The sequence below is a fragment of the Gopherus evgoodei genome, chromosome 11 (genome assembly GCF_007399415.2).
Source record: "Gopherus evgoodei ecotype Sinaloan lineage chromosome 11, rGopEvg1_v1.p, whole genome shotgun sequence".
NCBI lineage: Eukaryota > Metazoa > Chordata > Testudines > Testudinidae > Gopherus > Gopherus evgoodei.
Window position 1 is genome coordinate 17,693,150 of NC_044332.1, and position 22,854 is coordinate 17,716,003.

At 45.9% G+C, this 22,854-nt stretch overlaps 1 protein-coding gene across 8 annotated transcripts in view; it reads left to right on the top strand.

Moving 5' to 3' along the window:
- The window catches only part of DYTN (dystrotelin), a 57,648-nt gene that overhangs the window by 27,650 nt on the left and 7,144 nt on the right, over positions 1 to 22,854 (top strand). For all 8 annotated transcript variants that reach the window (XM_030580919.1, XM_030580923.1, XM_030580920.1 and 5 more), the window contains 4 exons: positions 406 to 574; positions 3,987 to 4,057; positions 13,531 to 13,690; positions 15,390 to 15,894. In XM_030580919.1, coding sequence (XP_030436779.1) covers positions 406 to 574; positions 3,987 to 4,057; positions 13,531 to 13,690; positions 15,390 to 15,894 — 905 coding nt within the window. The remainder of the gene's footprint in view (positions 1 to 405; positions 575 to 3,986; positions 4,058 to 13,530; positions 13,691 to 15,389; positions 15,895 to 22,854) is intronic.

Below are 22,854 nucleotides of genomic sequence, written 5' to 3' on the forward strand. Positions count from 1 at the left end.
GGCTGCAGGATTTCTGGCTTTCTAAAACTTTCCTTAGTTGAATTGCCTAGTTTAGTTGGCCCTCTACTACCAGTGGCTAAGAAACTGGGGAAGTTGAAAAGAGAGAGCAGCTGTACTGTTGCTAAATGAAGGGGAACTAGAATTCTGTGCTAGGGACTTTAGGGTCTCCATTCAATAAACAAAATGCACTATATGTTATCCATTTTTCCAGCCAAATATAGTGCTAGCTAACAGTGATCATAATTAACCCATAATTCTTACTCAGGCATGACAGTTATTACTCTGTTGAAAACAGAAGTTTTATTTATGACGACTCTAGATTCCAGGGAAAGGAATCTAAGAGTTCTCCTGTTGAGCTTCTCATTTCATCCTTACACTATTTTTGCTTTCTTTCCTGGTGTACAGGCCCTCTACAGAGCTCAGCACCTCCACACAGCCTGCCCATCATTACCTATCCTCCCCAGCATACAAACTGGCCCCAATGTTATCCAAGCACTTGGCTGAAAAGGGGTCTGCAGTGCAGCAGATTGAGAATGACAACAGGGCACCAGCACAAGACAAGACATCTGCTCAGGTGAGCAGAAACAAGATATGGTCACCTGAACATATCAGGGTGACTATTGAAGCGGTGCAGAGAGACTCGGACCAATTCTCGTTCAGCTTTCGGACTGCCTATTAAATACTGATCCTAAGATGTTCCCTTGGTTAACCTCAACCCTGTTAATTTCTCATGTTGGAGGGAGGGAAGTGGGCATGAGAAAGTAGAGGGAAACAAATCAAGAACATGGAAACTTTGTACAGTTGTCCCTTAAAGAACTTGGCCACATTTCAGTATTGGTGACTGCAGAAGAGTTGACTCACCATCGGCAGGTCCCCTGATGGCAGAGCTTGGGATAGCAGCTATTTCTTGCTTAATGCTGTCAGTTTCTCCAGCCCTACAAATGATCTGTCTTGCCTTGCAACTCAGCCCTCTGGCCCCATTACATTTTAGTACCCCCCCTTTGAGGCAACAGAGAGTCTAACAAATAACAGTCCCAGTGACCTTACAAAAGGTCTTCACGCTCCTTCTCTCAGGGCTTCCAGTCATCCTTATTCCCCTCTCAGGAGGCTTCATGCCACCTTTCCTGGTAAGGAAACCCAGGTCCTCCCACCCCACTAGGTGCCAGAGCAGGTGTCATGTAACAAGCAGCAGTAATTTGCTCTGTGAGACTCCTTGCTGCTACATCCCTGGACCTCTTCCTGTGAACTACAACCATTATGTTAGGGTTTCTGCAGTGCTCTACTCTCCAGGTGCTATTCAGCTCCTCCAGCCTCTCTCTACTTCTTATGAGCTCTGCCTCAGGGTCTCATTCAGGACCCACTTGCTCTCTGTAGCCTTTGCAGCTGTAACCCCTCAAACGTCAGTCCAAATGCCCCTTAGGCCCTAACTTCTCTTTGCCTTTAGTTCAGATAAACTTTCTAGCTCTCTCTCACTTGGGTCTTCTGTCTGCCTTCCTATTGCTCTGTACTCCTTAGTCCTTCCTTTATGAAGGCCCAGCAACTTTCAGCTGGGTATGATCATCCGTTATGCCTGACACCCAGAGGCTTAATTGGGCTCAGGCTCCATTGACTCCTGGTTAACAAGTCTGGGATGTATACACCCAATCATAGTGACTAGGCCCACATTCACAAAGGGACTTAGGCGCCTAAATCTGGGTTTTAGGCATGTAAGTCCCAGCTTCTAGTCACCACTGAAATTCACAAGACCCCACTGACTCTGTAGGCACCTATACTTATTTAGCACTAACATTTTCAAGAGTAAAATTTCCTTAGGTACCTAACTTTCTGCCCCTTGGCACATGTACTGCTATTCCACACTAGAGACCTGAACACTTATCTTCTACCTCAGCCCAGAACAATTCAAGAACCAAAGGAATATAGACATTTCTCTGCTTAACTCACCTGCAGAGTCGTATCCAGTCAGTGTACACAGAGCACACCTTCCAGATTGGGTCCCACAGCCAAGCTCACACAAAATGGCTGGAGTGAGGAGGAGGATCTGCTTCCTTATAACTTTTAGCGTAGTGGTGATGTGAGAACTTCAGGCTTCCCAAGCTCCACCAAGCTGGGCTCTAGCCCCCTGCACCTTTACAACAGGGATGTCCCAAGGCAGTGCTTCTTTCCAGCTTATAAAGGCCCTACATAACTTTTAGCTGAGGGGTTGGGGCCATCACCTGCAATGTGGAAGTCCAGAGTCCAGTTCCTCTGCTCCAATTACTTTTTATGTATACACAGTGGAACAGCTGAGACTGAGGGAGCCCCATGTCAGAATATCCTATTGCCCAATGATTAGGGTGCTCACCTGGGAGGTAGCAGATTCCCAGTCAAGTCCCTTCTCTTCATCAGGTGGAGGGGGCACTTGAACTAGAGGTCTCTGACATCCCAACTGAGTATCTTGCTTCCCCAGCAATTAGCAAAAACAACTTTGGGCCCCTAACTCCAGAAAAGGGTTCACAGCTGAGAATCACTAGCAGAGACAGGTGCTAGCACATACCCTCCTTGTCAGTATCTCCCATTGGCAAGCTTAGGCAGCTCCCCAGCTAGTTGCTGGCTTTGTGAATCACAGTCTAGTTCCTGTCATTGTGTAGGGAGCCTAGCCCCCAACTCCCGATTTGTGGATCACAGTGTTGTTCCTGTGATTTGTTATGTGCCTAAAAGTAAGGCATTATAACACTGAGCACCACAACTCCTATGTCCCTTTGTGAATCCAGACCTCACTGCTTGAATGTGATAGCACACACAGTTATTTGTTCTGTTATTTTTTATTTGCATTACAGTAGCACATTAGAGGCTCCAGCTGAGACTGTGGTCAAAATACCATCATCCGTCCCTTCCGAATAGTTCAAGGAAAGACATCATAAGCCTGATTCTCAATTAGGCTCGGGCCATTCTGTGCCATTGTGACAGCATAAAGGCAGCAGAAATGGTCCCCCTGAAGATATGCCTGGAGTAGTGATTCTCTCCAGCCGATGTAGAATTGACATGAAGGCTTTAAACCAACTCTTGCTCCCTGCCTCTGCACAGCAGCCATGTTAGGGGCATGCAGGGATGGGTGGAAGGTATAGGTGAATCACTGCACAACAGTATTTCTTTATTTTTGAGGGGCTATGGGAAGCTGAGTGTAAGTTAGAGTAGCCTCAGGTTAGGCAGCCCCTGCATAGCCCTAAACTATGAGGAGCACAGAAGGTGTCTTAAGGCCAATTTTGCCTTCCCACCCCTCTGTCCCTTCCCCAGCTTCAGAATGGAATAACTGAGAATCAGTCCCCTTATATCAGCTCCATCCATTTTGCCTTCACATCCATGCTTTGCCTCTAAAGACCTCTCTTCAGGAGCAATACTTCCAAGGAGAGACAGTGTCAGCCAGCATGTATCAGCAGTAGCAGCTGTTCAAATCAAGAGCACTTCACCTCATTCCAGGCATGCACTCATTTCAGAAGAGAGGTAGACAGGGCTGCCACCTTTGGGTTCCTGCAATGTATTCATTTTCCATCTGGTGAGGTAATCTGGGGTCTTGTCATGCTGGCTGTTGACTTGTTTAGTTTCTCCATGGGCTGAGAATTGTTTCTGAGGAGCTTTATCCTCCTTTCATGTTTCTACACTGACATCATGCAGGTTTTTCATTGTTGCTTTAAAAGACACATTAGAAGTCTTAGAGTCCTGTTTTGTCAGAAGGTAGATATAGGGTGTACCAGAACTGTACCAGACATGCTCTAAATTAAGATGCTTAGGAGTTCATGAAGATCTGCTTCCAGGCACAGTGGAAAAGTATGACCCATAGAGAAGTATCCAGACTGTTAATGACAGTCAATTAGCTCAAGGCAAAAACTGCAATGTAGACATATCCTAAATGTGATATTCCTGCTTGAAGCAAGGTTTACACAGCAAATATGATTACAAGTAGCACACTGGTAAAATTCAAAACAGGATCTTCTCTCTTTCTTCCATAGGCAATAGCCTCTGTTAAGGCAGAATTGTTAAAAGTTCATGAATCCATCAAAGCCCTTCACAGTGAAAAGAGGTGGGTAAGTGTGTTAACACCAAAGCTAAAGCCTAATGGAGATAAGTATTTTAATATTAAAACCAAACAACTTGAATAAACATTACTACTTCTTTCCTTCATTTCCCACCCTAACCCAGACCAAAGCAAGAGAAAGGTTTTTATCCTTGTGCACAGTGTGTGTGTGTCCATCAGATTTTTTCTAGCTGTCAAATGCTGGGATACAGGTCTCATGTGCATTGTTCAATGAGACAGCTTGAAAGTGCTAAGAGATTTTAATTCTGCCATGTGGGCATCAATTTAATGATCCAAATTTTCTGCTGGTGTCAATTGGCATGGTTCCATTTAAGTCAAAGAAACTGTGCCAGTTTACACCAGGGAAGAGTTTGACCTTACACCTGGGTCAGTAATATATACATCAAGGGTCGGCAACCTCTGGCACGTGGCTCACCAGAGTAAGCACTCTGGTGAGCTGGGCCAGTTTGTTTACCGGCCACGTCGGCAGGTTCGGCGGACTGCAGTTCTCACTGGCCATGGTCCGCCATCCCATGCCAATGGGGGCGTCGGGAAGCGGTGCAGGCGAGGGATGTGCTGGCCACGGCTTCCTGTCCTCCCCGTTGACCTGGGACAATAACAATTTCCACAGCAGCTAACTCTGCTTCAATAAGCTCCTCTGTGTCTAGCTCTCCTTCTCTGCTAGGTCCAGCTAGAACAGAAATAATGTGCAATTTAAAAAAAGTGAGGATAAAAAACCCCTGGAATATATTTATTTAGGGACATGGTAGATTCTCCATCACTTGAAGTCTTTAAATCAAGATTGGATGTCATTGGAAAATATATGCTTTAGATCAACAGAAGTTATGGGTTTGATGCTGAAATTATTGGTTGACATTCTATGGCCTGTGGTTCATTGTGGGAAAACTTTACTGCCTACCCTGCACATTACAGGAAGTTTGAACAGCCCACCAATGCAGCTTGCCAAGCAGTCATTTTGCTCTGTGCATTCTCAGCTACCGGAGCCAGTGACATGGAAAAGGTGCCGTTTGATGAACTTCTTTTGCTTGTGCTTTCACTCTTGCATTAAGAAACTGGCAGAGTGTCCCCAAGGCACTGGTGGACATTTCAGTGGCATTTTCTGTCTCACCAAAGGTACCTGACAGATTTCCTGATGGATTGGTAGGAGGAGTACCCTGGCATTGCAGACTCGCATTGGCAGAGGCTCTTCAATATAATTGGCAAAGCTACTGATGTCTCCTATGTAGACCATTGCTTCTGGTGCAGGGCCACAATCACAGACAGGTGGAACCACATCATCATGAGGACCTAGGATGACCAGCAGTGGGTCTAGACCGGTCGCATGAAGAAAGCCACAGTTCTGGAGCTTTTTGAGTAGTTTGCCCCCACCCTCCGCTGTAAAGAGACAACTGAGGTAACCCTTGCCAGACCAGAAGCGGGTTGCTATAACCGTCTGGAAGCTGGATGCCCCAGACTGCTACAAGTCCATTGCCAACCAGTTTGGGGTTGGAAAGTCAACAGTTGGTAACATGGTGGCAGAGCTAATGCAAGGCAGTCAGGCATGTGGTTTGCCCCAAGGTGGCAGGCATTAAAGATATTCTGGAGGTAACTGCTGACTTCCAGAAAATGGGGTTTCCTACCAGTGCTGGGGTCATGGATGAGATTCATGTGCCCATAGTTTGCCCTTCCTAAGGAGCACGAGTACGTAAACCACAAAGGATACAACTCTACTGTTATGCAGACACTGATGGACCACAAAGGCAGATTTATGAACAAAATCATCATGGACTGTACTGGAAGAGAGCATGGTGCCAGTTTTTCCCCACTCAGGAGTCTACATTCATGGACAGGCTGGAACATTATTCCTACAGACGACATTGACATAAACAGTGTTACTATGATTCTGGGGGAATCCACATATCCCCTTTTGCCATGGCTTATGAAACCATACCATGAATCAGAGGCCCTGGCAAAAGAAGGTTAAATTACACTCTCAGCAGGTGTAGAATGGTTGTTGAATCTACTTTTTGGCAGATTAAAGTCATACTGGAAGTGTCTACAGACCCATTTGGATGCTAGTGTCATCAATACTGTCCGCATTACTGTGGCTTGCTGTGCTCTTCATAACTTTTGTGAAGCTAGAGGTGAGCCATTTCCCCGAGAATGGACCTATGATAGTGAAGGGATGCTGGATTGGTACCCTCAACCGGAAAGTACAGTCCTACAGCTGGTTGCACACACCTGGGCATCAGAAGTGAGGGATGCTTTGTCCTCTCAGATTATGGACTTGCATGGCCCAATGGAAAAGGGGGAATAGTACTCAGGGATGGCTCCAGGGGGTTTGCTGCCCCAAGCAGCCAAAAATCCCAAAAAAATGTGATTTGCAGCAATTCAGTGGGAGGTCCTTCGCTCCAAGCGAGAGCAAGGGACCCTCCACCAAATTGCCACCGAATACCTGGACGTGCTGCCCCTCTCCGGAGTGGCTGCTCCAAGCACCTGCTTGCTAAGCTGGTGCCCGGAGCCGGCCCTGATAGTTCCTGTAGGAATGTGCTTGTGGCGGGAAAGTGGCTTATTATTTCTGAGGGGAGCAGAGAGCAGTGGTTGGGAGGATTGATTGAATGACATGAAGAATAATGAATTGGGGGTGGCAGAATGGGTGCACAGATGCAATTTATTGAAATGTGAATTGCCATAGCTAGCTAAATTGAGGAATACTATTTGCTTACTAATGTTTAATTGCTCCTGAACATGTTTTTAGTTTTATTAGCCCAAATCATGATTGCTCGAAGTGATGCAATAAACTTTCTTGAAAACATAATATGCTTTATTTGTAAACATGTCTTAAAATAGCAAAACACTCACACGCTGTTGGGCAGACCAGCTGCCTTAACAAAACCATACACAAACACACACAAAAAAGAGCAGGAAATATTTAATACCTGACACAATCCCCATGCCTCTACATGTCCTCTAGCTCCATGTTCTCCTTTCCCTTCTTTACACATTTTCCCTTCACTTGGCAGAGGGGTAGGGAGGTGGGGGTTTACACTAGAGAAGAGTTGAAAAAGAAAGGCTGCATGGAGTTTAGTTAACATGCCCCACCGCTTCTGAGTCCTGAATGCATTGACCACTCTGATATGGTGTTGTCCAAGCTACTACAGGATTAAGGTATGTTGCAGGGTGATCCTGCCATGGTGTGGGGGAGGCAGCAGGAAATGGTACTCTGGCAGCCATTATGGACAGGAGTCTCTGAAACAGTTCTGTATTGAGCTCTGTCTCCTTCCCTAAGCTGCCATTCCTGTTCCAGGAACTGCTTTCCAAGTGCCAGCCCCATCACTGAAACCCTGTTCTCTACCTGGGTGGCGTTCCCCAGCCTTTCCTCTTGTCTGTCAATATTCTGTTGTTCCAGTCTTTCATCCCTCTTCTTCTGGTACCGGACCCACTGGTTTGCCCAATTAAGATCATCGACCATAACTTTGTCATGGAAACTCTTCCTTGTGGAACAGTCCATGAAGGTACCTTGGGCCAGGAATCGAGTTCCTGAAGAACAGCAGCAGTAGAGGTTGAGGGTGCTGAAATAGGACAAGAAAAAAGGATTGTCTAAAGCAGGGGCAGCTCTAGACATTTTGCCACCCCAAGCACGGTGGCATGCTGCGGGGGGCACTCTGCCCGTCACCGGTCCCGCGGCTCCGGAGGACCTCCTGCAGGCGTGCCTGCGGAGGGTCCGCTGGTCCCCCGACTTAGGTGGAACCGTGGGACCAGCGGACCCTCCGCAGGCATGCTGCCAACGGCTGCCTGCCTGCCACCCTCCCGGCGACCAGCAGAGTGCCCCCCACAGCATGCCGCCCCAAGCACGCGCTTGGCGTGCTGGAGCCTGGAGCCACCCCTGGTCTAAAGTAGATCAGTAGCACAAAAATTAATTATGGTGGAATCTCAAGAACATAAAATGTAACCTTTCTAAAGTGAACACATATTGTGAAGGGGCTGCTTCAATCCTCATGCTGTCTCTGAACACAGCCTGTTAGTCACTGTTACAGAAGTGTGGAGACAATGGTAAGTTTAAAATTATCTTTTTTCTGTTTCGTAAAAATTTCATAACTAATTGTCATGCAGGGGAGGAGAAGAGGTGTGTATAATGCCGTTGATGCAAAAGGCTTTTTCTGTCATTTCAGGTCTTTCATATTTTGGAAGATGACATAAGTGTTCTTGTGATGCCCTTTTGGCAGAGGGACATGTTATTCCAAGCTGCTGGAGGGAAACATGCAGTATGTGCAGCTGAAGTATTCAAACATATAGTGACCAAACAGCATATTTGAAAGTTGGGTGGACTAGTCAGCTAAACAGGGGGATCTGGAAAATAAGCCCTTTCCTGCAATGTGACTTTCTATGTGGAGTTTCTGCTTCAGGAAAAGCATGCAGCTATCAGCAGCCAGGATTCGGCCAGAATCCATGAAGGAATTAATTTTATGAGTTGACACAGCATCTTTGGCTCACCCTGTGACTGCCACATGCAAATATGCTAAAATCTGCAGCTTTTCTCCACCCTGTACCTGGCGCTAAGTTCTGGGAAAAAAACTAACACTCCACTTGTACTTCGGAGAAATGAATTTGTGACCCGCAGACTGCATGGATTACCTCTAACAGAAATGGACTAGATTTGGAAATTGAAGACTTTTTCCCAAACACCCACACTCAGTTTGCTGTTTATAGGCAGCTGCATAGACCCAAGTGGAATGATTACAGAGTGGCACATTTCTTACTGCTGAAAGGAAATCATGAATGACCCTAGCAAACATCTGTGACTTAACAGTTACAATAACCTTTACAGCTGTTTATGAATCTTTGAAATTTCAAGTTGCCATTTTGAACTAAACAGGTAGGGGAAGGGAAGGCGAACAATATTGTGCTTTGCTACAATTCACCATTATTGGTCATGTGCTAATAGCTGGGACTTATTTTTACATTGCTTCTTAGAGGAGAAATCGCTCCCATTACTGTAATAATAAACTGTAAATTTGAATCATACACTTACCGGGCACTGGGGCCACTTTGGACTCCACCGTGTTTGCTGCACACTTGGCAGTGGGCTGTTCCTCTGGCAGGGGGATCAAATAGCTCTTCCAAGTAGGAACCAAGAATTCGCTGTTGATCCTGATCCACGGCCTGCTCTGGAACTGGTTTCATTAAGAGAGTCACTTCATGCTCCTTACTCGGAGCCTGCTGCTGACTGCCTTCAGTCCTCATGGTGGATTCAGGGGCCAACATAGAATATCAGGGTTGGAAGGTACCTCAGGAGGTCAGCTAGTCCGACCCCCTGCTCAAAGCAGGACCAATCCCCAACTAAATCATCCCAACCAGGGCTTTGTCAAGCTGGGTTTTAAAAACTTTAAGGCTGGAAATGCCACCACCTCGCTACGTAACCCATTCCAGTGCTTCACCACTCTTCTAGTGAAATCATTTTTCCTAATATCCAACCTAGACCTCCGCCACTGCAACTTGAGACCATTGCTCCTTGTTCTGTCATCTGCCACCACTGAGAACAGTCTAGATCCATCCTTTTTGGAACCACCCTTCAGATAGTTGAAGGCTGCTTTCAAATCCCTCCCACTCTTCTTTTCTGAAGACTAAATAAGATGAGTTCTCTCATAAGTCATGTGCCTCAGCCCCCTAAACATTTCTGTTGCCCTCCGCTGGACTCTCCAATTTGTCCACATCCTTTCTGTAGTGGGGGGCCCAAAACTGGATGCAATACTCCAGATGTGGCCTCGTCAGTGCCACTTCCCTCGATCTGCTGCCAATGCTTCTACTAATGCAGCCCAATATGCCATTAGCCTTCTTGGCAACAAGGGCACACTGCTGACTCTTATAAAGCTTCTCATCTACTGTAATCACCAGATCCTTTTCTGCAGAACTACTGCTTAGTCAGTCAGTCCCCAGCCTGTAGCAGTGCATGGGATTCTTCCACCCTAAGTGCAAGACTCTGCACTTGTCATTGTTGAACCTCATCAGATTTCTATTGGCCCAATCCTCCAATTTGTCTAGGTCACTCTGGATCCTATTCCTAACCTCCAGCTTATCTACCTCTCCCCACAGCTTAGTGTCATCTGTGAACTTGTTGAGGGTGCAATCCATTCCTTCATCCACATCATTAATGAAGAAGTTGAACAAAACCTGCCCCAGGACCAACCCCTGGGGCACTCTGCTTGATACCGGCTACCAACTAGACATCGAGCCCTTGATTGCTACCCATTGAGCCCAATGATCTAGCCAACTTTTTATCCACCTTATAGTCCACTCATCCAATCCATACTTTTTTAACTTGCTGGCAAGAATGCTGTGGGAGACCTATCAAAAGCTTTCCTAAAGTCAAGGTATATCATGTCCACCACTTTCCCCATATTCACAGAACCAGTTATCTCATCATAGAAAGCAATCAGGTTAGTCAGGCATGACTTGCCCTTGGTGAGTCCATGTTGACTGTTCCTCATCACCTTCCTCTCCTCCATTTAGTTCAATATGGAATCCATGATTTTTCCAGGGACTGAGGTGAGGCTGACCAGTCTGTAGTTCCCTGGATTCTCCTTCTTCCCTTTTTTAAAGGGCAACATCATGACAGACCAGGTCATCATGAAGCACAGTTGGTTCTGTGCTGGGTGCAGAGCCCAGAACCCGGTCAAAGTCATCTTAAAATGGGCATGTCATTAGCAAGTTGCCTGCGGTGCGGTTCTTGTTCCTGGTCTTCCTGTATTCACTCTTTAGCCTCTTAATAGGACCACTTGTCCAGAAAATCTGTAGAGCTGTCAGCTCTTTATCTATTTGCTGGTATTTGTAATCATTACTGGTGTTTTATTTGCCTTGCATCAGAGATTCACCAAAATTTGGCTGTGCTCCATGGCTATGGGCATGAAGCAGCTCACTTGGCAAGAGGCTTGATTGTTTTTCTCTCCATTGCAAGCCCAGAGGCTCTCTATAGTGTGCTTGCAGATCGGTGATCAGAAGAGAATGGGTTAATGTGACATGAGCTGATGCTATTTGCCAAAGTAGGGGTTGGCTTCTGTTTTCAATAGAGTGGATTGGAGATTGTTGGGATAGAGAGGACTAAGGAAGTTGTCCCATGGAATTGTAGGATACTTCTGGCAGACAGGGCCGGCACTTCCATTTAGGCGACCTAGGCTGTCGCCTAGGGTGCCAGGATTTAGGGGGGCAGCATTTTGCCACCCTCAGCAGCAATTCAGCGGTGGTGGGTCCTTCCGCTCTCCGGGTCTTCGGCGGCAATTCTGCGGCGGGTCCTGCACTCACTCCGAGACCCGCCGCCAAAGTGACCCAAAGACCAGGAGCGCGGAAGGACTCCTCCAACTGCAGAATTGCTGCCAACGACTGGGAGCACAGAAGGACCCCTCTCCTAGGGCACCAAAAACCCTGGTGCTGCTCTTGCTGGCAGACTACTGGGACATGTATCAAGTGGACTGCATCTGCACTGCAAAGTAATAGGGGTGAAACCCTTGGTCCCAGCTTGACTTGTGCTTGGACCCTGCAGGGTCTTGGGACTGAGTCCTGAGTTAGAGCAATTGCAGTCCTGTGAGATGCTGAACATCTTCAACTCCCACTGAAATTAATGGTAGCTGAGATGGTGCATGTGAAGCCTACTCCTTCAGAAATGTATTCTGTCCTGACTCAAGACTAGGGTTGCCAATCCTCCAGGATTGTCCTGGAGTCTCCAGGAATTAGAGATAAATCTTTAAAGATTATGTCATGTGATGAAACCTCCAAGAATACAGCTAGCCAAAATTGGCAACCCTGCTCAAGACATGATCCTGTAAACAGGAAAATGAGTAACTTTACACACGGGAGTAGTCTCCTTCACTCCTAGTCAGTGGAAATACTTGCACAGGTAAGTTACTCAGGTGTATGTTTGCTGACAGAAAGGGGCACAGAAATAGCTAAAGATTCTCAGAACCGAACAGGACAGGGCCATTAAATGCTGAAATATAAGGACTATTAAAAGGACTAGTAGAGGTGGTCAAGAATTTTCCAATGAAACATTTTTTATCAGGAAATGTTGATCTGTTCATTTTCTGATTCAAAATGACTTTTTCCTTAGAAATTTTAATTTTTACTAAAATAAATTTAAAAAAAAATTAAAAGGTAGGTATCAAAATGAGATGTTTCAACTGATCCGAACCAAAAAAGTTTTCAGCTCATTGGTTCACAAAAAAATTTGAGATTGACTTTTTGTCCCATCTCAGGGTGGGAAAAAATTTCAAAAATCTGAAAAAACAAACAAACAAACAAAAAACAAACAAACCCGCACTCTCGCAGGATAGGAAAACCTTTTCTAAACCCAGATCTAAATACTAGTGTTAACTTTGCGTATCCAGGCTTTTTACAAACCTTCTGGCCAAGTCTTGCTCAGCTGATATGTATAATTTCATTGAAGGGGTCAGTGGGGCTACCTGCATGAGGAAAGTGAGCAAATGAGTTCTGTCTTTAATCCTAGTGTGGGTTTTTCTGAGTGCATACTGACTGATGTATTTCTTCTTTCAAAAATAGATCTGGAAGAAACCGATTAATAAAAGACAGATTTATAACACCGTTACATCTTGCTTATGTGAACCAACACATTATCCAATAGAAAGTTAAACTAGAACTCTTGGATGTAATAGAAGAGTGGGGAGGACTATTTCAATTGAGAAATATACAGCAACTGTCTTATTTCGCCAGTACTAACCAGCTTTTATCTCTCTCTCTCCGCCTCAGCAGTGGGCAAGACAAAGCCGTATTGCTATCCTGTGGGCAGCACTTCTCCATAGGAGTTTGCCTCTAGTTTAGAGAAATGGGTGATATTTATTTATTGTCTGCCCTGAGTAGATATTAGGTGCATCGTCTCTAATTATCCTGCTCTAGTTTGTGTGTGTGGATAGCACTTTTGATTGCAATAACCTCATCTTTCCAAGGACAGTGGCTTCTGTTGAAACTTTCTGTGCAATCAGTGGAGGCCATACAGAAAGTCCTTAATAGGAAGGATCATCATGAGGGAACAATGGGATAGATTCATCCCTGTCCTGGGGCCAGGACAGACAGCGTGCACTCCCCACTTTGAGAGCTGGCAGGAGCTGGCTTAACCCCAGGCACAGGGGAGGGCAGCCTTGTGCACTGCCCTGTCTATTGTCTCTGTTGTGACAGTCCCATGGGCCATTCCAGGAATGTTGAATCACCAGAGCCCAGGACCATCCTGGCCACATCTTCTCCATCCTGCCCATGTCCTGGGCTTCCTGGAATGCCCCTGTGCATAGGCTGCTGTGGAGACAGTTCAGCTCCTGGAGTACTGGCCCCCTGCACCCTGGTGGGAAGGTTGTTATGTCTGTGCTATGACCCCTTTGCACCAGCCCAGCTGCAATATTCGTTCTCTCTCATGCTCTGCATTAAGGAGTGTGCATGGAAGGTAATTTAGTCCAGTAACTTCCCCTGTTGCCTGGCAGGTACCTGAGAAAGCAGTTAAACAAATGGAAAGACGAAGTGCTGCTCCTCCACAAGTCCCAGGAAGACAAAAGCTGCAGACTAGAAGCAAAGCTTCAAGTCCTGATAGCAAACCATGAATGTGTGCAGGCGGAGCTGCAGCAAATGAGGCAGGAAATAAAGGTACAGAGAACAATGTGCCAAGAATCTTGACAACAATTTGGCTTTTTGGCATGCTTTGAGCACTATGCACCAGTATTGTCTCATTGTTACTTTGTGTTCCCCCTGTTGTCTCTTGTCCATAGATAGATACATAGACAGACAGTAAGCCGGGACTCTTTTTGTTCTGTTTATACAGTACCTAGCACAATGGGACTCTGATCCACAGTGGGGCTCATAGGCACTACCACAATACTAATAAATACGTAAGAATTATAATGAATAATAATATGTGAGAGTGAAAATACCCCTAGAGAAATTCCAACCATAAAAAAAGTCTCCAAAGAAAATTGCTCAATGCATCTTAATCAAGACTGGACGCAGCACTAAACAGTGCAGTCTAAAGAACAATCTTACCTTGTCAGGTGATAAGAATTAGAGATCTAGTCTGATAATTAAAGAAACTCTTTCCTTGCTGTGGATCAATATCTTATTTTGCCTTTTTCTTTTGAAATATTTTAATTCTGATTCGTTTAAAGTAATCGTTGGTTTCTAAAGTTTAAATGATGTTCTCACTCTAAAATATTAGTCTGTATGCTATGCAAATACATGGCATTTTACAACTGGATATATATGCAATTTGTTTGCATGAGTCATACGTACACAGGCACATATATATACACTGAAATATGCATGCACACCTTGCATGGGTATGTGTGTGTGTATATATTTTTTCTTAGTTAAATTCTTTTAGAATAATTTTCCAGCAAATTAAATCTTGAGCTACTATGACGTCCCCTTTTTACGGGTGCAATAAAGTATAATATCTTGAGACTGAAATTACAATAAATTAAGACACTGAAAATTGTGGAATGAAACCTGTGTACAATATAATTAGACCCAATACACTTAAAATTCAGGGCTTCTCGGAGGATTCAGGGGGCCTGGGTCTTCGGCGGCGGGGGCCCACTGCCATCGAATGCTGCCAAAGACCTGGCATTTCGGCGGCTGGTCCCGGGGCGGAAGGACCCCCCCTCACCAAATTGCTGCCAAAGAACTGGAGCTGAAGAAGCTCCGGGGGCCTGGGCCCTGCAAGAGTTTTCTGGGGCCCCTGGGGCGAGTGAAGGACCCCACTCCAGGGGCCCTGAAAAACTCTTGTGGGGGCCCCTGCAGGGCCTGGGGCAAATTGCCCCACTTGCCGCCCTCCCCCCCCCCCCCCCCGGGCGGCCCTGTTAAAATCAGCACGGGATGACTAGGAAAAAAAAGGCAGAGACAAGGTGTTTCTGGATAGACACCAAAGTTTCTATGGGCATGATCCAAAGTCCACTGAAGTCAATGGAATAACTCCTATTGATTAGTTGTTATATTGCAGTAGTGTTGAAAGTCCCCAGCCACGATCAGGACTCCATTGTGCTAAGTGCAGTACAAGCTTATGAAGAGAAAGTCCCTGTCCTGAAAAGCTACAAACTAATTAGACAAGACCGACAAGAGAAGCATCACTATCCCCTCTTTACAGGTGGGGAAACTGAGTCATGAAGATTCACTGATTTGCCCAAGGTCATATAAGGTTTCTGTGGTAGGGATGGGAGGGAACTGAAACCAGATCCCTTGAGTCTCATTTCAGTTCTCTAACCACAAAACAATCCTACTTCTTTAACAGGCTTCCAGTGGCTTTGAATCAAGCTTTATAAGCAACAGGTTTCCTGTGCTGTGTTCATTTCAGGTAATGTTACAACCACCAAACCATCCTTCATTTGTATTGTGTCAAAATATGATGTCAAAAAGCGAAGACCCCTGGGAGGAAAGAAAGCTTCACAATGAATCAGATTCAGCTCTGGCAAAACCCGTCCCCACTAGCTATACTGAGTGGAAATCCCTGGATCCCTCCTCAGCTGCAGAAAAACAGCAGCTACTGCAGACTCAATCTGATCCAGTTGCAATGAACCTGAGATCATCAGGTACCACTTCAGGGTCGATATTCCTGCAGAATGGCAATCCCCTAATGAGACAGCATGAAAAATCAAAAGAGAAGGGAATTCCTCAGACAGATCTGGAGGGGATATCACAACCTGAAATGTCCAGGAACCTTCCCCAGCAAATTATGACCACAGCTTCTAGTCCCATGGCAGGAGAAGTGCCATTTAATGAGAAGGAGGTGAATGAAGAGAAGGAACTGCAGCAGCTAGTGCTGAAGCTGAAGGATGCTTTATCTCTCCAACTGCAACCAGGTAAGAGTTCTAAAGTCACAGATATTGGGCCTGATTGATATCTGACCTACGTCCAGTTTACTCCACCGTAGTTCTATAGACTTCATTGGAGCTACTCAGGACATATGTACATGAGTGAGTGGAGAATTAGACCTGATGGACCAAATTCTCTATTCTGGTGTAAATGGGTGAAGCATCACTGACTTAGCAGAGTTTCACTCTTTGACACCAACTGAGAATTTAGTCCATTGAGTCCAGCATGAGGTGCCTTTATATTTACACTTTGGATCGGTCAGGTACTGCACTTATCTGCATCCTGAGCAACTCTAGGAATTGCCCAGAATATAAAGGTTGCAACGTGCGAGATGCTCATTAAATACTACTCAAGTCTGTACTCAAATATTGTTCAGTCTTTCTGTGTAGTTATATTTCACCTTTGGAAATGCTGTAGAGGTTCAGCAGGTTATGTTCCCAACAAAAGAGTACTTATTTTCTTGCCTTCTCTATGAATTTGAGATCTCATTTGAATTTCTTTCTCTGGTTCAAAATTACTCTAAAAAGGATGCCCACAGAGTTCACATCCATTCTTTAAACACAGGGGAGGTGTCCTTCATATCCCCTCTTCACAGAAGGCCTGGAGTATGTAATGATGGCACCTGCTGTTTTTCATCAATTTGAATATAATTTGGTGAGACAGTATATTATTAACTAGATAACTTGTTACATAGGTTTTTTTTATTTCTAGACGTGCAGTAACTAAACCTCACTGTATCCCTTGATATTAGCAGAAAGCTTTTACATGGGAATCTGAAATGCATGGGAGGCAATAGGTCTCAGGATATTTGTGTTAGTATTTTATAGTGACAGAAAGCACATCTAAGGAGGGAGTCATATGGCATTCTGAGGAACCTGTAGTTCTTCGAGTGATTGCTCATGTCAATTCCAAGTAGGTATGTGCACGCTGCGTGCACAGTTGTCAAAAGGTTTTTCCCATAGTAGTACCCGTCGGTACTCTAAGGAGTTCAAATATCTTTTCACCCACCCCTAGCTGGGCATGCTGGTAGTGGATGTGGCCAAGGCCAAGGCAAGGCAGGGTCAGCAGAGCCCCACTGCAAAGGCGAAAGAGGCAAAGAAGCTGGACCTCTTTGACCATAAGGTCTATTCCACCAGGGATCTCCAGCTTCAAATTGTCAATCAACAGGCAGTTCTTAGCTGCTACAGTTTTAACTCTTGGAACTCCCTGTCCAAGTTTAAAGAGGTACTTCCATCTGACTCCTGCTCTGACTTTGGGGCTGCCCTGAAGGAAGGCAAGACCATTGCAAGGACTTTCTTGCAGGCTGCATTAGACTCAGTGGACTCGGCCACCCATACAATGTCTACAGCCATTGTCATGTGGCTAGCTCGTGGCTACAAGTCTCGGCCCTCCCCAGAGGTCCAACAGACTATACAAGACCTGTCCTTCGATGGTGCGGGTCTCTTCGCTGACCAGATGGACTCTAAGGTCGCTCTAGAATCCTTGAGATTATGGAGCCTAAAGTCCTTGGGGCTTCATGCGCCAGCCCTGCAAAGAAAGCATTTTAAGCCTCAGCCCCCGCCTCACTTCTACCCCTCTCAGCTGAGGCAAGACTATAAACAGGAGACAGGGTAGGAGTAATAGGAAAAGGCCTCTGCAGTCCTCCTCTACCCAGGGCCAAGGCTCAGCGAGACAGTCATTACCTCCCAAGAAAAACTTTTGAAGGTGCACCCAGGGTGATGCATCAGTCCATATCTCGGATCCTTCTTCTTTTGTGAACTATCTATCCCATTTCTACCATGCTTGGGCTCAAAAAACATCAGCTCACTGGATCTTGACCATGGTAGAATTGAGATATTCTCTCCAATTCTGTACCTTCCCACTCACCTTCCCCATCCCTCTTCAGGGTCCCTTCTCATGAGCAACTTCTAGTGCAGGAGGTGCAAATGCTCCTATAACTCGGGGCAGTAGAAGAGGTACCTATGGAGTTCAGGGGCAGGGGATTCTATTCCTTTTATTTCCTAATCCCCAAGGCCAAGGGTGGACTCTGGCCAGGGCTGGCTCCAGACACCAGCAAAGGAAGCAGGTGCTTGGGGTGGCCAATGGAAAGGGGCGGCACATCCGGGTCTTCGGTGGCAATTCGGCAGTGGGTCCTTCACTCCCTCTCGGAGGGAAGGAGCCGCCACTGAATTGCTGCCAAAGAATGAAGCAGCGCGGTAGAGCTGCCACATATCTCGGCTTTATTTTTTAATTTTTTTTTGGCTTTGCCGCTTGGGGCAGCAATAAAGCTGGAGCCAGCCCTGGCTCTGTTGTATTCTAGATCTGCAAAACCTCAACAGATTCATGAAGAAGCTGAAGTTCTGCAAGTTCTCCTTGGCTTCCATCATTCCCTCTCTGGATGCGGAAGATTGGTGTGCCCCCCACAACCTAAAGGATGCATACTTCCATGTGTCCATGGTCTCATCCCACAGACGTTTCCTTCGATTCATTGTCAACAACACCCACTATCAGTTCACGGCCCTCCCCTTCAGCCTCTCAGTGGCTCCTCAGGTGTTCACTAAGTGCATGGCAGTTGTGGCGGCCTTCCTGTGAAAGCAGCAGGTGCAAGTGTTCCCATACCTGGATGACTGGCTGATCAAGGATCAATCTTGGACCCAAGTGGAGGACCATATGAGCCTGGTGCACATGACATTCTTCAGGATCAGTCTCATTCTAAATGTAGAAAAAAAAAGTCAACTATAACCCCTATGCAGAGGATAGAGTTCATCGGGGCCCTCCTGGACTCCACCCAGGCCAAGACTTTTCTCCTAGAAGCTCATGTCCTCACCATAAGTGCCGTCATAGAGGATCTCAAGAGATTCCCCACTACAATGGCGCAAACTTGTCTGAAGTTGCTTCGGCATATGGCTGCCTGTACATGTATGTGGTACTGCATGCCAGGTTGCAGCTATGCCCACTTCAGACGTGGTTAGCCCGAATTTACAGGCCAAACAGAGATCGCATAGACAAACTGGTCACTCTTACTCCTCAGGTTCTTGAATCCATCGGATGGTGGCTAACCCACAAGCAATATGGAGAAGAGAACTCTTGCACATACTTCAGCCGTTGCTGTCTCTAGTCACAGATGCATCGGCGATGGAATGGGGGGTGCACCTGAGTGAACTCAAGACACAAGGCCTCTTGGTCCCAGGTGGAACTTTTGCTGCACATCAATGTCAGGGAGCTGTGGGCGGTTCGCCTCACTTGCCAGACATTTCAAACCCATCTACAGGGAAGATGTGTATCTGTACTGACGGACAATACCACGGCAATGTTTTATATAAACAGACAAAGTGGTGCTCGCTCCTCTCCACATGCCAGGAAGTCCTCAAGCTGTGGTTCTTCTGCATCACCCACTCGATACAATTGGAGGCCTTGTACCTTCCCTGTTTGCAGAATGAACTGGCTGATCGCCTCAGCAGGTCATTTCACAGCCACGAGTGGTCCCTGCTCTCGGATGTCGCTGTCAACATCTTCCAAAAGTGGAGATTTCCCCAGACAGACTTGTTTGCGACACGATGCAACAGGAAGTGTCAACAGTTCTGCTCCTTCCTGAATTACAGCCCAGGCTTGCTCGGGGATGCCCTCTTCCTGTCCTGAAATGGGCACCTGCTGTACGCATTCCTGCCCTTCCCACTCATCCACAAGGTCCTTCTCAATGTCCAGGGAGAGAAAGAATCGTTGATTTTAATAGCACCAGCGTGGCCACGTCAGCACTGGTTCACCACGTTACTGGACATGTCAGTGGATACGCCCATTACTTTGCCCTTGGTTCTGGACTTGATCACACAGGACCATGGCCACTTCCAGCACCCTAACCCAGAATCTCTCCATCTCATAGCATAGAAACTCCATGGCTGAATCCACTAGAACTTACCTGCTCAGACTTGGTTAGGCAGGTTCTCCTTGGCAGCAGGAAGCCTTCTACTCGTGCCACTTATCCAGCAAAGTAGAAGAGATTTTCCATTTAGGCCCTCCAGAAAGTTTCTCCTCCATTGCAATCCTCGATTCCCTTTATCCTGGGCTTCTTGCTTTACCTGAAGCAACAGGGGCTGGCAGTTTCGTCAATAAAGGTGCGCCTGGTGGCGATTTCAGCTTTCTATCCTAGCTCAACAGGATGCTCAGTGTTTGCTAACTCTGTGGTTGGCTATTTCCTCAAGGGGCTGGACAAACTGTACCCCCAAGTAAAACAACCAATCCCTCCATGGGAGCTTAATCTGGTGCTCTCAAATCTCATGGGCCCTCCCTTTGAGCCCCTAGCAATGAGCTCGCTGTTCCACCTGTCTTGGAAAGTGGCATTCCTAGTGGCTATAACATCAGCCAGAAGGGTGTCTGAGCTCAAGGCTTTGATGTCCGAGCCCCCTTATACTATGTTTTATAAGTACAAGGTACAATTATGACCGCACCCACGTTTCCTCCTGAAGGTAGGTTCGCAATTTCACACAAATCAGGACATCTTTCTGCCAGTGTTCTAGCCAAAGCCGCATGCCAATGACAGGGAATGCATGCTCCATTTCCTGCATGTCAGACAGGCATTAGCCTTTTACATCAAGTGAACAAAGCCGTTTAGGAAGTTGAAGCAGCTCTTCATTGCTATTGCAGAAAGAATGAAAGGTCTCCTTATTTCATCTCAGAGAATCTCTTCTTGGATCACGGCCTGCATCAAGAACATGCTGTGACCTAGCAAAGATTCCGGCCCTAGCGTTGACAACACACTCCACAAGAGCACAGGCTTCATCTGCAGCAGTTGTGGCACAGGTCCCCATTCATGACATCTGCTTAGCAGCGACGTGGTCGTCTTTTCCGACAAGAAGGAACTGAAGAGGCAGCGGGTTGGCAGGGACTTATATTCACTGCCATAAGGGCACCATTCTGGGGGTCTCCACAGCCGACCTGAAGGGTACTACTAGGGGAAGAACCTTCCAACAATCATGTATGCGCGCGCACACACACACCTACTTGGAATGGAGATGAGCAACACATCTTGAAGAACAACAGTTATGAAAGGTAGGCAACCGTTTTTTGTCTCTGACTGACAGGAAGTGGCTAGATTCATAGGTCACCTGTGTTATGCTGGATGGATTTTCAAGGCGGGAGGGGAGTCAGATATGAGAAAAGATAAAACAATGCTGTAAAAATGAGCTGGAAAGATTTAAAAAAATTTAAAACAGCTTAAAATCTGAAATTAATAACAGTCTATTAAGCCTTATCATGCAAGGCCCAAGGCACTCTGTGTCCATTACATCTGGGCCTATAAATATATATTACACACCAAAAGAAAATGTGAAAATAACATTACTGAGATTGCAACAGTTGGAAAATGCCAGAATTAAGGTTGCTTCTGCACCCTTAATTCAGCCCTTTTATGCATTTGCATTATGAGTCAGTCTTTAAATACATGATCATATACTATTTTTTCCACAGGACCCTTGTCTCCCACCCCCAAGATCCCAGTTTCCTTGACCAACCAGTTCTAGTCTCCATCCTCCTCCCTGGCTTCCAGTCCCACCTTTTTGCCTAGCCAGTCCCAATTCTGCCCCTCACCGCAGGTGCCAGGCACAGCTTCTTTTCCCTCCTCTCCACTTCCAGTTTCACCAGACACCTTGTCCCAAGCTACTCTTCCCTCCTCCATAGTCCAGTCTTTGTTACCACTGTAGTCAAATGAGACAGCTTTCTCCTCTGTGCTGCTGCCTGCAAGTAGGGGATCACTGAGCGGACAGGAGAGACAAACTCATTGCTCTCAAGTTCTAGTGCCAGTTCTGCCCTGGACCAGAGCAGCCACTACAGGGAAAGTTTGACTTTGCCCTTGTAGCCTTATGGAGGAGGAGCATGCTCAGAGTTGCTATGTGGGGATAGCACATGTGCAGTCCTGTCCCATGTAGAAGCTGTGAGGAGATGCAGCATGCTCAGTGAGGATGGATTCTTTGGAGATTTTAGCTTTTAAGTGCTAACACATCTCTACTGAGCATTTGCAAACTGCGATTCTTCAAAGCCTTATAGGATGGTTAAATTTGGGCAGATTTTCCTAGAGATGGAAGGAGGCACATTCCTGCCACAAAAGTCACTGCCTGATGAATTTCTACTCCCTGATTCTAAACATGGGTGTATTAGAGTATTTCAAAGAAAAGGTAACAAGAATTTTTTAACATGATCAAAACAATTTTTTTTCCCTGTCCTTGTTCTGAGAAATGTCTGACTTCAGACATTTTGGCTGAAATTGTCCAGATAAGTTAAGCCTGGGGAAGATGTGCAACACAGAAAATGTCAGCCCAAAGGGTTAAAGTTTAGCAAAGTTATAAGAAAATGAAAACAGGGTCTTATAATGGGAACTTTTGGGTAACCTTAATAATAGTCAGTGCTACCAATGCTGCTGTTATATAGAAGGTGCTTAGGAATGGACCTAAAGAGCAGTCTCTTACTGTAAGGAATCCATATAAGCCACAGAGCAAAGACCAACTCAACATGAGTAGAGATATAATCTGACAACTCTGTTCATAGTTTATAGACATATTAGACATGTGGTAAAGTCAAGCATTGAACCCAGATCTCCTAATTTCCACTACAGTGCTCTCACCACAACACTAGCCTTCCTCTCTCAGTTTGCAATTACTCTAGAATTACTCCAGATTTGCACTCATGTGAGCTCAGCATTTAACCCTCACTGCTTGAGTCATTTAAAACTGGAGAAGACATAGTACTGTAGAGGAAGTCACTCTCAGCAGTCAATATGGAACAAACTTGCATGGTTGGCTTTTCTGTCTCTGATTTTTATGACTGTGTAGTTGTTTGACCCCCACAGTCAGCCTTCCACTCACATAAAATTCCCTTATAATCAATGGTCTTATTACAGCAGAGCTTTGTTCAACTCTCAGGATGCCTCACTTTCATTGATAATAATGTAATAAGGAAAACCAGCAGATAAAACTTTT